This window comes from Genypterus blacodes, unplaced genomic scaffold (assembly GCF_046128005.1).
Source record: "Genypterus blacodes isolate CSIRO-AG114 ecotype Tasmania unplaced genomic scaffold, CSIRO-AGI_Gbla_v1 ptg000015l_1, whole genome shotgun sequence".
Classification (NCBI taxonomy): domain Eukaryota; kingdom Metazoa; phylum Chordata; class Actinopteri; order Ophidiiformes; family Ophidiidae; genus Genypterus; species Genypterus blacodes.
Genome location: NW_027466829.1, coordinates 4,361,830 through 4,375,033, shown reverse-complemented (window position 1 = coordinate 4,375,033; position 13,204 = coordinate 4,361,830). Strand labels below are relative to the sequence as shown.

Below are 13,204 nucleotides of genomic sequence, written 5' to 3'. Positions count from 1 at the left end.
CTGTTGGTTATCGAGGGATCAAACCCCCCTGTGCTGAGAAGTGGCAAAGCTCTGAACTCTTTTTGTCAGAGAGGAGATTCATGGCTGTGGCAGAAAACAAACACACACACACACACACACAAACACACCTTGTTAGGATGCATCACCACTCACCTGTACTTTCATCTCATCTAATCTGCAGGAGAAGAAAATTCACCCAAATTCAAAGATAAACAAATTTCCATGCTAGTAAACACACACACAAACACACACACACAGTGACATCTGTGAGCACGTCTAGTTTTTTTAGTGTGTTTCAACATTACCTCAAGGACAAAAGGAGAACAACCAAAGCAGGATTCCAGGGGAGCTTTCCATGACAGCCTGTGGTTTCTTTGTCTCTCCTTTAAATCTCTGCCATTGAATTTCTGTAGAAGAGGAATCTGTCACGCACCATCTCTGTGGATACACCAGTTAAAGTGCACGGGATCTCCTCACGCCTGTGTATTTTGGGTGTATTTAGACGTGTCACACATCACCGACATTCAGGAGGAACTGAACACAAACCGCTCACTCTGCAAAGTCCTAAATGATACCACAATAACATCTGAAAGTCATAATTTGCTATGAACGACCTCTATCTGTTACACGTACCAAAGATCTTTCATTGGGTTTTCCCCACACAATGATCCTCTGGCTTTGATTGATGTTGCTTATTACCGCCACAGCTCTGAGTCCAGACTGGGACACTGATATGAACTTTCACATTGGACATCAGAGCCCCTGAAAGCTGCTTGGCTCAGTTTTTCCTCCAGCACATCCTGCACCTCCTGAGCCTGAAGAAAGGCGAGACACAGAGTGAACCAGTGAGTGAGTGGGGGGATGGGAGCGAGATGGAGAGTTAAATTACATCAGGTGACATTGTCTGACCGTTACTGTATTCCCCCTTTATTCTATGTGTCAGCATTACCACACATTAGTCATTCTAGCTCCTAAATCAGCGATTCATACAAGACTCTCTCTCTTTCTCTCTCACACACACACACACACATTGCTGCAGACGGGTGATAGAGCAGCAACAAATAAACAAATCAAACCTCCGCTTCTCTCAGATATAAATACCAGCTTTTATTGTCGAAAATAGACGTGCCATATTCCTGCTGCCTGCACTATGTGCCGCAGAGGAAAAAGACCAGAAGATTCCAGCAGCGCCGAGAGAGAAACTGTAATGAATAGCGGCTCTCGGCTTGTAGTGCGAATCAGCTAGAGTGGTGGAGAAATCCCCTGAGGAAGAGAGCATATCCTTATTACGGAATTAATAATTGATTCTAGTACAATTATTAGGAGTATGTGCGATCCCTGTGAGATAGCTGCACATAAGCCCTCAGATATTCACAGTGGGATGGTCGTCGTTTCTCAGATTGTTCAGTGATTCCAAAAACAACAAACTTCATTCCGGTTGAGTGCGATGTGCGTTTACCTTTACACTCTGTGATACTATGACAGACGAGCAGCCTGCATGTAAGCCCTGAGTCTTTCCCTTCTTTCAAGAGTGCCAGCTGGGTTCCATATAAATAGCATTCAGAGAGGTACATATACATTATTGAACCCAATCCAGTCCATTTCCATCATCACTCATCACTAAATCCTATGAATGAGGCGGCGGTCAGCAGCCCTGTGAGGAAGAGGACGGCATTAACATTACATGAAGGCCTGCTGCTGCTGCTAGAGTGTGTGTGTGTGTATGCAGGGGTGTGTGGGCGAATGTTCACAGTATTTATGGAGGGGTTCTGTGTGTGTGTGTGTGTGTCTTCCCTGTGCATCTTTAAATATTATTGATGGATTAGACTGGGGGGGTGGGGGGGGGTGGATTTAGACGAGGGTGTTAAATCAGCTCCTCAGGCCAGAGACGCTAGAGTTGTCATCCTGCTCACACACACACACAAACTTCCCCCCTCCCTCCCCCCTAATCCAATGGTCAAGGACATGAAGTTGATACAGCCCAGAGGACAAACACACTCAGTCTGAGGAAGGTAACTAGCCGGCTGCTCCACACAGCCTTACATCACCACCTGCCTCTTCATCTGTCACATTTACACACATTTACAGGGAAGCAACACAAATATCCCCAAACCACAAATGGAAATAACATTTTAAAAAGTTACAGTACAAAGAAAGTGCAAATAAGAGATTTTTCCTTCATTCATCACCAAAACTATTTTCGCCAAAAACACACCCAGTTAGAGAATGTCCCTTTGTTTGATCGCCACTGATTTAGGGACAGACATCTCCATGGTTACGCGTAAACAATCGAGTCTGGGTTTTACTTCTGTTCAGCTGTGTAACTTGCATTGAAAGAGTGAGGTTATGTTGAATCTGATAAATATGAAATAGTCCACCGTTCTCTCCTGTCCAGGTTAAGTTGCCAAACAATACATACAGTCTGTGTTATTGCTCTATGGATCTGTGCTCCTCTGTGCGGTTGCGCCCCTTATTGGTAGCAGGGTCACAGTGCAGCTCATATGGGACAGTTCCTTAAGGCGAACCAATGCTCCTGGTCGAGCCACCGCTCCAACTGGCTAATGTCGGTTGCAGCCACAAAAGCTTTTTTGCTCTTCACCATCACCTCCAGCACCTTCCCATGTAGCGTGGGGACGTTGCTGTACTCCAGCTGGTGAAGAAAAGGGTTTAAAGTTTAGATTTCAAAAAGTTATTGAATAGTCATAATTAAGTTCAGAAAACAGACTTCTTGACTTCATCTTGTCAGATTCCTGGATTCAGATGGTTTTACCAGATGTGAAAATGTTTAGAATGAACTTTGAGTGACAGAACTTCACTGCAAAAAAGGAACAAAATCCTACATCCTGATCTAACAGTAAACATGTTCATATCTAAGTGGCAGCATGGATGTCGTACCAGCTCGTTGAAGAAGGGGTTGTCATTGTTGCGGACCACTTTTGTCTTCTTCTTGGAGCTCTTCTGGGGGTCAGGCTTCAGGCGTGTGACCACATATGAATCCGGGTTTGAGCCATTGGCCAGTTTCTGTTGGAGGAGAGAAGTTTAATTGATAAGGTGAAGAATGAAGAAACACTGAAGTGACTAGAGTGGAACTCACCACATTCTGGAGGTGTTTCACCAAGATGGACAGCTTGCAGTCTGTGTGGGAGATCCGGAGCTGAATCTTAGGACGTCCCTCTGAAAACAAAAGGGTATTACTTCTACCATCCTTCCATTTCCAACACGGCCTCGAGCCATACGAGCCACTTTTCCTCCACTATTACCAGCCGATTACTCAGGAGCAGAGAATTACCTCCTCCCAAAGCTTCTTGTGCTGCCTTGGGTCCATCAAGGAACAAACTGCATACAAATTCGTTCTGCAGGTAACAAGATAACAGAAGAGGATCAAGTTAGAGAGAGAAGAGACTGCTGAAGGGAAGATCTACCAGTGTAACATGACAGGAGCGACTCACTCCATTGCACGGCCCCTCAAAAAGCTGTTTTAGGTATTTATTAAGCAGAGCCACCTTCCGGCCCGGCTTGAACGACATGTGATACCAACCAGGGAACCTAAGGGAGGCAGATGAGGAGGAAGAGGAAGAGGAGGGAGAGATGTCACATATATGAAGGAATGAACTTTTAGCCTCACCGGCCTCATAGGGAGACAGCATGGTAATGAGAGAATGTGTGTCGCTCACTGAGGCAGTGCAGACTGGATGAAGTGCTTCTGCAGCTGCCTGTGGATGAGCTCAAACTGCCCGTACGTCTTCTCACTATGCAGAAAACCGTCATCAATGGTCACTCTCAGGTCATAGATCTGCAAATCAAACAAACAGTTTATATCAGTATAGGCACAGGGATGGTGCCCCACAAGGGGGGGGGGCTTCATGAGGACCCCTCGGGTCCTCTTAGCACTGATGAGATCACAGTTCTTTAACCAAAATGCAGAGCAGAATGGTGCCTCTTTCTCAAGTCAATCAGACTGCAAAATGAACCACAGTGGTGACGGTTAGCTTTTGTGTCCTTTAAGACGTGTGAGATCACTCTGCGTGTTCACATGTGTGTTTGAAAAAATGCTGAGTCATCGGTCTGAGACTGTTTGAAGCCCTTGAAAGGAACCAGGTGTGAAAATGCTCAGAGCAGGAGCTACCTTCAAGGATTTCATTTCCAATTATGTCTACAACTATAGACACTAGATTTAAGAATGGGCAAAGTGTATTAATTAGATCCCTTTTATATTTACACAGTAGATATCTCTATGGTTATCATTATCAAAGGCTGTAGGACATTTTATGTGCCTTAAACACATTAACAAAACAAGAGTTAAAATGCAGAATCCTTACTTCTTAAAGGGTAAACGTTTTATTTATTTAAATATTTTCAACTGCTTTTCATTACATGGCTACCTGAACACATTGCGGATGGAAGAAACTCCCACGTCAGCCATTTACAAGTCAAATCTGAGTAATTGAGCATGACTCAGTGCTGCCGTGACACACAAGGTGCTCCTCTGTGCCGCACACACACACACAAACACACACATATGTAGATGGTCACCCTGACAACAGAATATCTTTTCTGATCAAAGCGTCGACAAATGCCAGCAACCAGCACCAACTCTCCCAGCTCAGCTCAAGCACAAAGATTATACTGACACCTAGTGGCCAGGGAAGCAAATTGCAATCGACAATGCAAAGAGGAAGCAGCAGCCTCACCACGTCCTTTCCCCTGACGGTGTATTTCTGGATGACAGCTTCTTGGATGTTGGTGAAGGATGCCGGTGTGATATTCTGGGCATGCGTGAGCGGCACCGGCCTTTTCCCTTGTGCTAAGTTGTGTGCCAGGAAGTTAAACTTGACTGCAGAGCAATCCATGCTCTCCTTGATCTTCCTATATGGGACAATTTGAAGAGTTGGATAAGTTAGGAAAGACTGCAGTGTGTATGTGTTGTACATGTGTGTGTGTGTGTGAGTGAGGGAGAGAAAGGGCGACAAAATACTTGGTAAAGAAGGACGTGGCCTCCGGGTCGGAGGCATTTGGTCTGAGGTTGTTCTGGACGTACTGCAGCTCGTTGAAGTCCTTTAGCTCAGGCATTCCTGCACTCAGCATCTAGAAAACATAAACATTACATACATACATGCGTGCGTGCAAATGAACAGACAGGCGTTATATCTCAGTCATGGCCTCACCAGCTCCAGCAGGCTGAGGATCAGAGCACTGCGGCCTCTGATCTTGTTGTAGGCGTCACAGCAGAGCTCCACAAAGCATTGCAGACGCTCAGGCTTCTGCCCGCCGCCGGTGATGAAGTGCTGCATCTCCGACGTGAAGATGAACGGCGATCGGTCCCTGCCATTGCAGAAATGGGTGAGTGGGCTGAAGGTCTTTATAGGTCACATGACTGACTTTGTCTTCATGGTTTTCTTGATTTAAATGGAGGAAAACCTCTTTCATCTCAAAATGTCCCTGACTTGCCTTTTGATGTTTGCAAATTTCTGTGCGTTTCCCATAAACTTGCCAAAGTCAATGTGGAACATGTGACCGCTGTGTTTCAGCATGATGTTGTCATTGTGGCGATCGCAGATGCCCAGGATGAAGGTGGCCACGCACCAGCCTGCGCACGAGTGGAGGAAGTTCATCACAGCCTGCACATACACAGAAAGACAATGTCATCAGAAACTCTTAATGTTTAGGTGTTTAAGTGTCTGTTATGATGGTTACCTTTTCATAGTCTTCCTCAGTTTTGTTCCACACGTGGAACCATTTCTCCAGCGTGTCTTCCCGCAGAGTCCCAGCCAGACCCCACTCCTGCTGAATCTTCCCCAGGGTCACCGCCTCTGGGACCACCTCCACCAGGCCTGACAACCACAAGTCAACATGTGAAAAACATCAGCACACAACCATGCAGAACCAAGCACCAATACACACAAGAGCATCAGACTGACCCTGATCTCTGCCTGTGGAGAGACACCTGTAGGTGACCATGCGCATGTCCAACCCCTCCTGGAGCCAAACCCTGTCCATCACACGGACGATCTGAAGGACGAGCATGTCCTGGCGAAGGTTATCTCCTGTCTGAATGACACATAGCACCAAGTCTGAAAATCAAGTCTAAGCGCCTTAAGCATTTGTGCAATTAGTTGCGTTGTCCAGTTATTGACAACGTTCTCTGCTTTTAGCGTGAGCTACCTTGCAGATGACACTGATGTTCGTGGCCAGGGGGTCAGTGCAGATGAATGAGATGCCCAAAGGAGCGGCGTTAGAGTTGTAAAACTTGCAGGCCTGGAAGTGACATTTGGAATGAGTGCATACGTCTCCCACATTTCAGTGTAGTGTGTGATGCAGGCGTTTGCAGTACGATATATAGCCTTACCTCCACGTTCACTCCTTTTACGTGGACTGCAGGGTCCAGCGGTAGACGACAGCTAAACCCGTCCCTAAACATATCATAGATCTTCCCTAGCTCTCTTCTCAAAATATCCTGGAGGGGAAAACGAGAGAAAATCAGAACCAAGAAAAAAAGTATGTAGTAGCTGGGCAACAGGCGAAAGAACAAATGATTACGAGACAATAAGAGACTGGATAAATGAATGAAGGAATGAGTAAATAGGAAGATTCACACCTTGCGTCGACTTTTGTCAGCAACACGAACCCTCAGGGCTCCGTCTATGAGCGTGGTCACCAGGAGGGCCTCGTGCTCCAGCTCCTGTCTGAGCGCCTTGCCACAGCAGTGCCGTAGCGCCGCCTGCACCTTACCAAACCAGCTGTGGTAGTGGACATCGTCCTGTCCGTCCACCAGCAACCTGCAAGCACGTGGCATGTACAAGGAATCGGGAAAAATTGATGACAAATAATAAGCTACTCCAAGGGCGATCCCACGTTTGGTCAGTTTGGCGTAAAGGACTCCAGCGTTTACCAGTACAGCTGCTGGGCGATCCTCACACTCTTCAGTGATCGCTCCAGCAGCAGCATCACCAGAGGGCCATGTAACTCCCACTCACTCTTCAGAGCCTGCGGGACAGAATGAATGAATTCAAATGGAACAGCAAAAGTGTATGAATCATTTATCTCCTTTACTATACATTGTGTATTCAGTAGTGGTGTGCTGTCAAGGCTCCCACCTGGACTAACTGAGGCAGAAACTCTTCCAGTTCTGCTTCTGGTACCTGCTCAAAGTACTGAACCGCAGCTCTCCGCACGGTCTCATCATGGAAACTGAAAAGTCAATAAAAGATTTTGTCAGTTGAACAACAAAGACATGCATTGTTAAAGCTTTGAAAGCTTCCCACAGTGGCTTCTCTCAGTCTGTATTAGTTTAGGAGACATTGAAGAACATTGATTATTTAAAAATGGCTAAACTCTTTTGGACTGGGCTGCTACAATAATGACATATATGTAAATGAACCATATTGCATGACATAAACACTTTGATTGCGACAAAACAACCTTTTCACTTCTTCTTTGATCCTCAAACTGTATTTTAGTGGGTGACCCCTGACCTTTGACTGAGCAGAAAGAGCGCCTCCTCTGGTAGATGGATGGGCCAGTGCTCCACAATAGTGTAGATCTCTGTCAGGTCCTCGGGCCGCCACTGGGGAGCGCCGCCCAGCAGCAGGTGGAGGAAGGTGCTCCCTTTGTCACAGGAGTGGCGTCTACTCCACAGGAAAGCCTTCTCGTTGTCTGTCAGACTGAGAGGAAGAGGAGGAGGAGGGTGAGTGTATTAATTTGGTTTCATGAGGCTGGACCCAAACAAACAAACTTTCAAAATCTGTTACATAGATCTATATAGATGCACTACTCGCCCAATATATAAAGTATGACATATGGGAGGAATATGTGAAGGGTCATATAGGTTTACTCACAAGCAGAGGCAGTGCTTCTTAGACACTTCTGACATTTTCCTCCCCAGCTCCTCATAGGGCCGAGTGAATATGGCCGACCCAGGGAGCGCCATCGGCCTCCGATACGTCCACTCAGTCTGATTTGGGAAGTCGAGCTGGGATGAGACAGAGGTTGTGTTTAAGCCTTGTATGAACAATCCTTTCTGTGTCCCTGCGTCATTAGCTGTATCTGTTGTTCATTCTTTCAGGCAATTGTTCAGCTTTTGGCTCAGCACATTAGCATAAGGAAATGCATTTCTAGTCTAGATAACATCTAGTAGTAATCAAAAGGGTGTTGTGTGTAGTTTGTCCCAGCAGGGGGCAAAGGTTTGCGGTGCTGCTCACCTGCAGAATGACTCCTTTTGGTTGCCTGTGGCTGTCAAACAGAGCGGGGGAGGGGGAAACAGGAGACTCAGCCAGCATGGACATACTGAGCAGGACGGTCCCACTGACCAGAGTCCTACAGACAACATGAGAAGTCACATGAGAGGGCTTTTTATTTAACTTAGGAACCAATGAGTGAAGCTTTAAATCCTGCAAAAGATTCCACATCTATGAAGCTGTGGAGATAACAGACCTGTTGGTGTAAAGAGGCAGCACAGCCCAGCGTAGCAGCTCTGTGCCCTTTCCCCGCTTAGAACCCAGGAGGCGGAACGTCAACATGCATTCATACGGCAGCTGAGTCACCGGAACAGGGAACACCATCCTACACACAGACACACACACACACAACACAACAGATTCATCTACACAAGTTCACCTAGAGTCTGAACTTTCACTTTTAAACTTGCTGCTGCCCTTACATGCGGTTACAATGGATCTTGTGGCCAAAAGACAAAGCAGTGCTGATATTCTCCGACATTCCGGGATCGCAAATCTTCTTCTCTCCGTATGTCAACACACAGGAGACGGAGAAATATTCAAAACTGTAAGAGGGGCAGAGAGGAAAGAGAATAATAGTGTTTGTGTGTCTACATACAGCATGTGCGTGAGAATATGTGTGTAAGAGATCACACATAAACACACACCTGCCGATCCAGCCTGGTTGAAGTTTGTAGAGAGCGGCGATCTTGAATTGCAGGATGTCGTTGTTATGCTCGACGTTGCGTCTTTGCGTGGTGCAGCTGACCTCCTGACCTCTGAAGTCTGACTGGAAGTTCTGGAAGAACACCTGCAGCAGTTTAATCAGCGCCTGGTGGAGCATGACCACAGCTGGGCCGGCATGGGGGAGGGCAAAGGTCAACAGCGTAAGAGTTCAGACATATCGACACAAAGTTCTGAAACATCAAATACTCACCGGTCTCACATTCGCACACCTCATCAGCACTCTGGAGGGAAGAGGAAGAGGAAACAGATTTAGGATTTCCCTAAATGCATTTCCTCTGTTGGCCAGTAGATGGGGCTGCAATGTATTCACACCAAAAGGGACGAGAGACTGCCTCATCTCTTTTTGCGTCTTATCTAATCAGGCCAGACTTTATTTACTCTCAACAGAGGAGGCAGGTACATATTAGAATATGTAGCTGCAAGTTTTGGATTTGGAGCTCACCCTGCAGATACTCCATCTGTAATAAGCTGAGGGAAATGAACGCTGAACTATTCATGGCTACTTAAAAAGGTTGAACACACACTCTGATGCTTTATAACACACTGTTGATCCTGCTTAAATATAAATTGCTTGACACAGAAGTCAGAAATGTGCAATACTACAAAACAATGAATTGTGAACGTGTGCGTGCGTGTACCACACACGTCTGTGTGGTAAAGGTGTGTGATCCCATACCAGTGCGAGGGGTTTCATCCTGTTGAGCCTTCCGATGGCGTCCTCCAGCTCCTGAGAGGAAAGTCCACACAGGAGGCTGGTGATGGTGCGAACCTGGTCCACCACCACTTTAGCGTTCAACCCACACTGCGGACGCACAGATCAGAGCCGCGTGAGTGAAACACACATACACACATTCCACCGACTCTCTGCGACCTTTTTATACATGTTGTGTGTTAAAAGGAATGGCTGTCACACACATCTTTGGAGAGCTACAAGGGGGAACTTGTGTGCAAAACATCAAGCAAAGGAGGCTTGACCTCACTGACCTTACTCCTCATCAGCTCCTTCACCTCTTTGTTGTAGCTCAGGAGCACCTCCTGCAGACTCAGCCTGAGCGAGGAGGGGAAAGGGTAAAACAAGATAATTAAGTTAGACTCACTCTTCCTCGTGTTTTTGTGAAAACATACATGACCCATTTAACATTAACGTGTTTGGCAGCGGAGCAGGTGCGGGGATGCAGGACGCTGTTGTCTTACTTGGAGATGTTGAAGACGCAGGCAGAGCCCAGCAGGTGGTAAAGTTGGCACGGGGACTTGTCATCCTCCTCCTTTGTAGATGAAACAGAACAAAGTTACGTAACTACTGCGTTTACTGTAAGACAGGTCTCACCTTTATTCTATTTCCTTATGGCTGCTAAATGCCAGAAGTGACGCCATGGCTAAACAGAGCAGAGTCAGGATCTGAGGGTGGAGGTTTTTACAGCTACAATAGCCCTGATAAGCAACAAGCAGGCTGAGGGCTGCCAAGTGCAGGACTTTGTGAAGGGAAAGGGGGCGGGGCCTCTGGGTGAATGATTCATCGACCTTGAAGTGGGAGCAGAGAAGCGGGCTGGAGCTGACTTACGTCCCTGGCCAGTCGGTGCCTGAGCTTTTTCACGTCTATCAGCCGCACAGGCATGTCAAGGTTGAACTTGTGGTAGAGCTGAATACTCTCGTGGAAGCCCAGGAGCTCATCGCTGTGAGTAGGAAGAGGAGGATGACTGTAAACACACAGCCATTATCGCTCATGAAGTAACAGTAATCTGGCTGAGCAAACTTACTTTTGGAGATACTCCTCAGAGTCACACAGCTTCAGAACATATTGGTCACTAGAGTGGGCGGTGCGGTCTAGCAGGGCCAAGACTTGATCAATCAGACTCTTCACTGTTCTGTTCACTAGGTAAAGGATGAAACAGTTAGAGAGGGGAGGGGTTTCATTTATAGAGCGGTGAGATGAGTGAGTCTGCGTCTCACTCGGGGTGGGGATGGGGATCAGGTCGCTGTCCCAGTCGGCCGCCACCTTGATAGTGACATCGGCCTGCTGCAGCAGAGTGGCGTGGACGGGCAACACGCGGCTCCACACCACGCCAGTGTTGTGAGCGACGTCTGTGTGCTGGAACCGCAACATCAACCTGCCACGGTTAAAGTACAATGAAGTAAGAAAGTAAGAGGGATTCATTCAGTGAGGCTCGAGCATCCCTTTGTGATTTCAGTATTTTCAAAGTAGTTTGGATTGATTAATTCTGAGCCCATCAACACCCATTCACTTAAATATAAAGAATGCTAGGAAGTTGTTTAGGGGCTGAGTCATCTGAAGCCAAGCAGGTTCCAACTATTGTGTATCGACATGTTTATCAAAAGGTGAAAGTCCAAGCAGGCAGCATGAAGCAAGAGGAGCTTAGAATACCCTTTGGAATTTCGAAACTATTATCCCTGAGCGCCAAATAATGCAACTGATGTCTATCACACCTGCAAACTGACTTTCCCATGTTTCACACTGAGCCACAACAACAATGAAGTTGTGTTTGAGAAAAGACGACACGTGGAAAACAACTTAATGGCTTCGTCTTACTTGGAGGTTTCTGCACAAAAAGACTCCAGCTCTTTGGTGCTGCCCTCTGGAGTGTCCACCAGCCTGATGCTCCATGTGTCCTACATTGAGACAGAAATGTTAAAAGAAAAAGAAGATGCATGCCGGACATTCCCTCTGACCTCTGTGATGTCACTCCATCCGCTCCATAAAGGGCAGCTTGTCTCCACACGCCGGGGGGAAACCTCTGCAGATACTCACATGATTGTCTGTTTCTGTGTTGGAGCGATTCAGCCTAGTCGCCGCTATGGTGAGGTCACAGGAAAACCTCTTGTATCTGTTGCTGAGGGGTAGTGGTCGTCTGGGGGGTACAGGAGGGGGCTCCTGACTAGGCAGACCTGCGATAGAAAACCTGGTCCTGGGTGCAGGACCGGGGCGGGCTGGGGGAGGCCCATTGGTGCCCCGGTGATCAGGTCCTCCTCCGTTTTCCCTCTGAGCCCAGAGACGAGCTACAGCCCGGAAAGGGGTTTCAGTCGGGGATACGTCTGAATCCGGAACAGAGTCATATATATCTACTTCCTCAGCTTCAGGAAATACTTGGAGGAAGTCGGAACGGTTATATCCGTGTATCCGCTCGCTCAGGGGCATGGGGAAGTCACTGGTGGTGGCGTTTTGCCTCTGAAATCTTTCATTTCCTCTCTCAGGGGGATCCATCACATTTTAGGGAATGAAAAGTGTCAAGGTGCACCCAACGGTCCTGCTGCACTCTCTCAACGCCCCTTCACTTCATGACACGGGTCCGGTCCAGATCTTCGTCATACGAGAAGGAAAATTCGAGAATGAATCATTAGGTGAGAGTAAGAGTTGCTCTCACCTAAACGAGCTGGGACTGAGCTTTATGGCCGGGTTGTAACTCAATCTGGGGCTGGACATTGGTGTAATAATTAACAAACGGTAACAGGATATCTGCCAGTGCACACTGTTATGCCTGTTAAATACTGTGTGTAAAGTGGAACATAAAATATCTCTTCAGAACTCCACTTCATGCCTTGTATCCCATAACAACAGACTGGTACGCTGTCATTACTACACACAGACATTTCCTACAGCCAATAATTATAACGTTTATACATTCATATTTCCTGAACTGCAAATCATAAAGGTAAAGTTCCTCCAGAGTATTCTTTGTATTCTTCTTACCATCAGCGTTGTGGCGTCCCGTCCTGTGGGGTGTGTGTGAGTGAAGCCATGCTCAGCGGGTTAGACCAGTATGTTGTTAAATGTGGAAACAATCCCAGTCATACGTCCTCACCCCTCCCTCGCTCTCTTCCTGTGTAAGGAGACAGTGTTTCCTCTGCTGGAGGAAGGAGAGATTACATGTGTGTGTATCCTCAAATGGATCACTGCAATCTGTTACACTATCTTATAAACCCCCCCAAAAAAACAGTGCTGTTATTTACTATAAATTACTTTTTGAAAATATTTACATTTCTGCCAGGATTGTCAAAAACTGAAAAAAAAGGGTTTGTTTGATTCTGATTGAGTTCTTTTTAGGTCACAAAGATGAAAGATGAAAGATAAGATCACAAAAATGACTTAAGCCTCCAGAGTGTTAAAGTTTGGCCATTTGAATTAAAATAACATTGTCTAGTAGTTCCCTTTATTATGTCGGCTTAGATATTCTAATCTCATAATTATTAGTATCATACTGTTGAATCCGAGTTACTTTCAGTTTCTT

At 46.6% G+C, this 13,204-nt stretch overlaps 1 protein-coding gene across 2 annotated transcripts; it reads right to left on the bottom strand.

Moving 5' to 3' along the window:
* Window positions 1-1,094: 1,094 nt before the first annotated feature.
* On the bottom strand, window positions 1,095-12,749 carry pik3c2g (phosphatidylinositol-4-phosphate 3-kinase catalytic subunit type 2 gamma). 2 transcript variants are annotated; one of them, XM_076170611.1, is made up of 33 exons: window positions 12,667-12,749; window positions 11,728-12,276; window positions 11,509-11,588; window positions 10,911-11,068; window positions 10,718-10,832; window positions 10,522-10,633; window positions 10,155-10,225; window positions 9,945-10,008; window positions 9,637-9,762; window positions 9,151-9,181; window positions 8,882-9,065; window positions 8,657-8,779; window positions 8,431-8,559; window positions 8,199-8,313; window positions 7,836-7,969; window positions 7,473-7,661; window positions 7,095-7,188; window positions 6,890-6,984; window positions 6,596-6,776; window positions 6,347-6,454; window positions 6,163-6,255; window positions 5,919-6,048; window positions 5,695-5,831; window positions 5,449-5,618; window positions 5,166-5,322; window positions 4,976-5,085; window positions 4,692-4,866; window positions 3,675-3,793; window positions 3,450-3,546; window positions 3,290-3,353; window positions 3,095-3,174; window positions 2,896-3,021; window positions 1,095-2,650 (listed from the first exon to the last, which is right to left on the bottom strand). In XM_076170611.1, exons 2-33 carry the CDS (start codon window positions 12,178-12,180, stop codon window positions 2,498-2,500), a joined length of 4,173 nt encoding a protein of 1,390 aa, XP_076026726.1. In that variant the 5' UTR covers window positions 12,181-12,276; window positions 12,667-12,749; the 3' UTR covers window positions 1,095-2,497. The 2 variants fall into 2 exon arrangements, with proteins under 2 accessions (XP_076026726.1, XP_076026734.1); XM_076170619.1 differs by lacking the exon at window positions 12,667-12,749 and having other exon boundaries at window positions 11,728-12,364.
* Window positions 12,750-13,204: the final 455 nt, after the last annotated feature.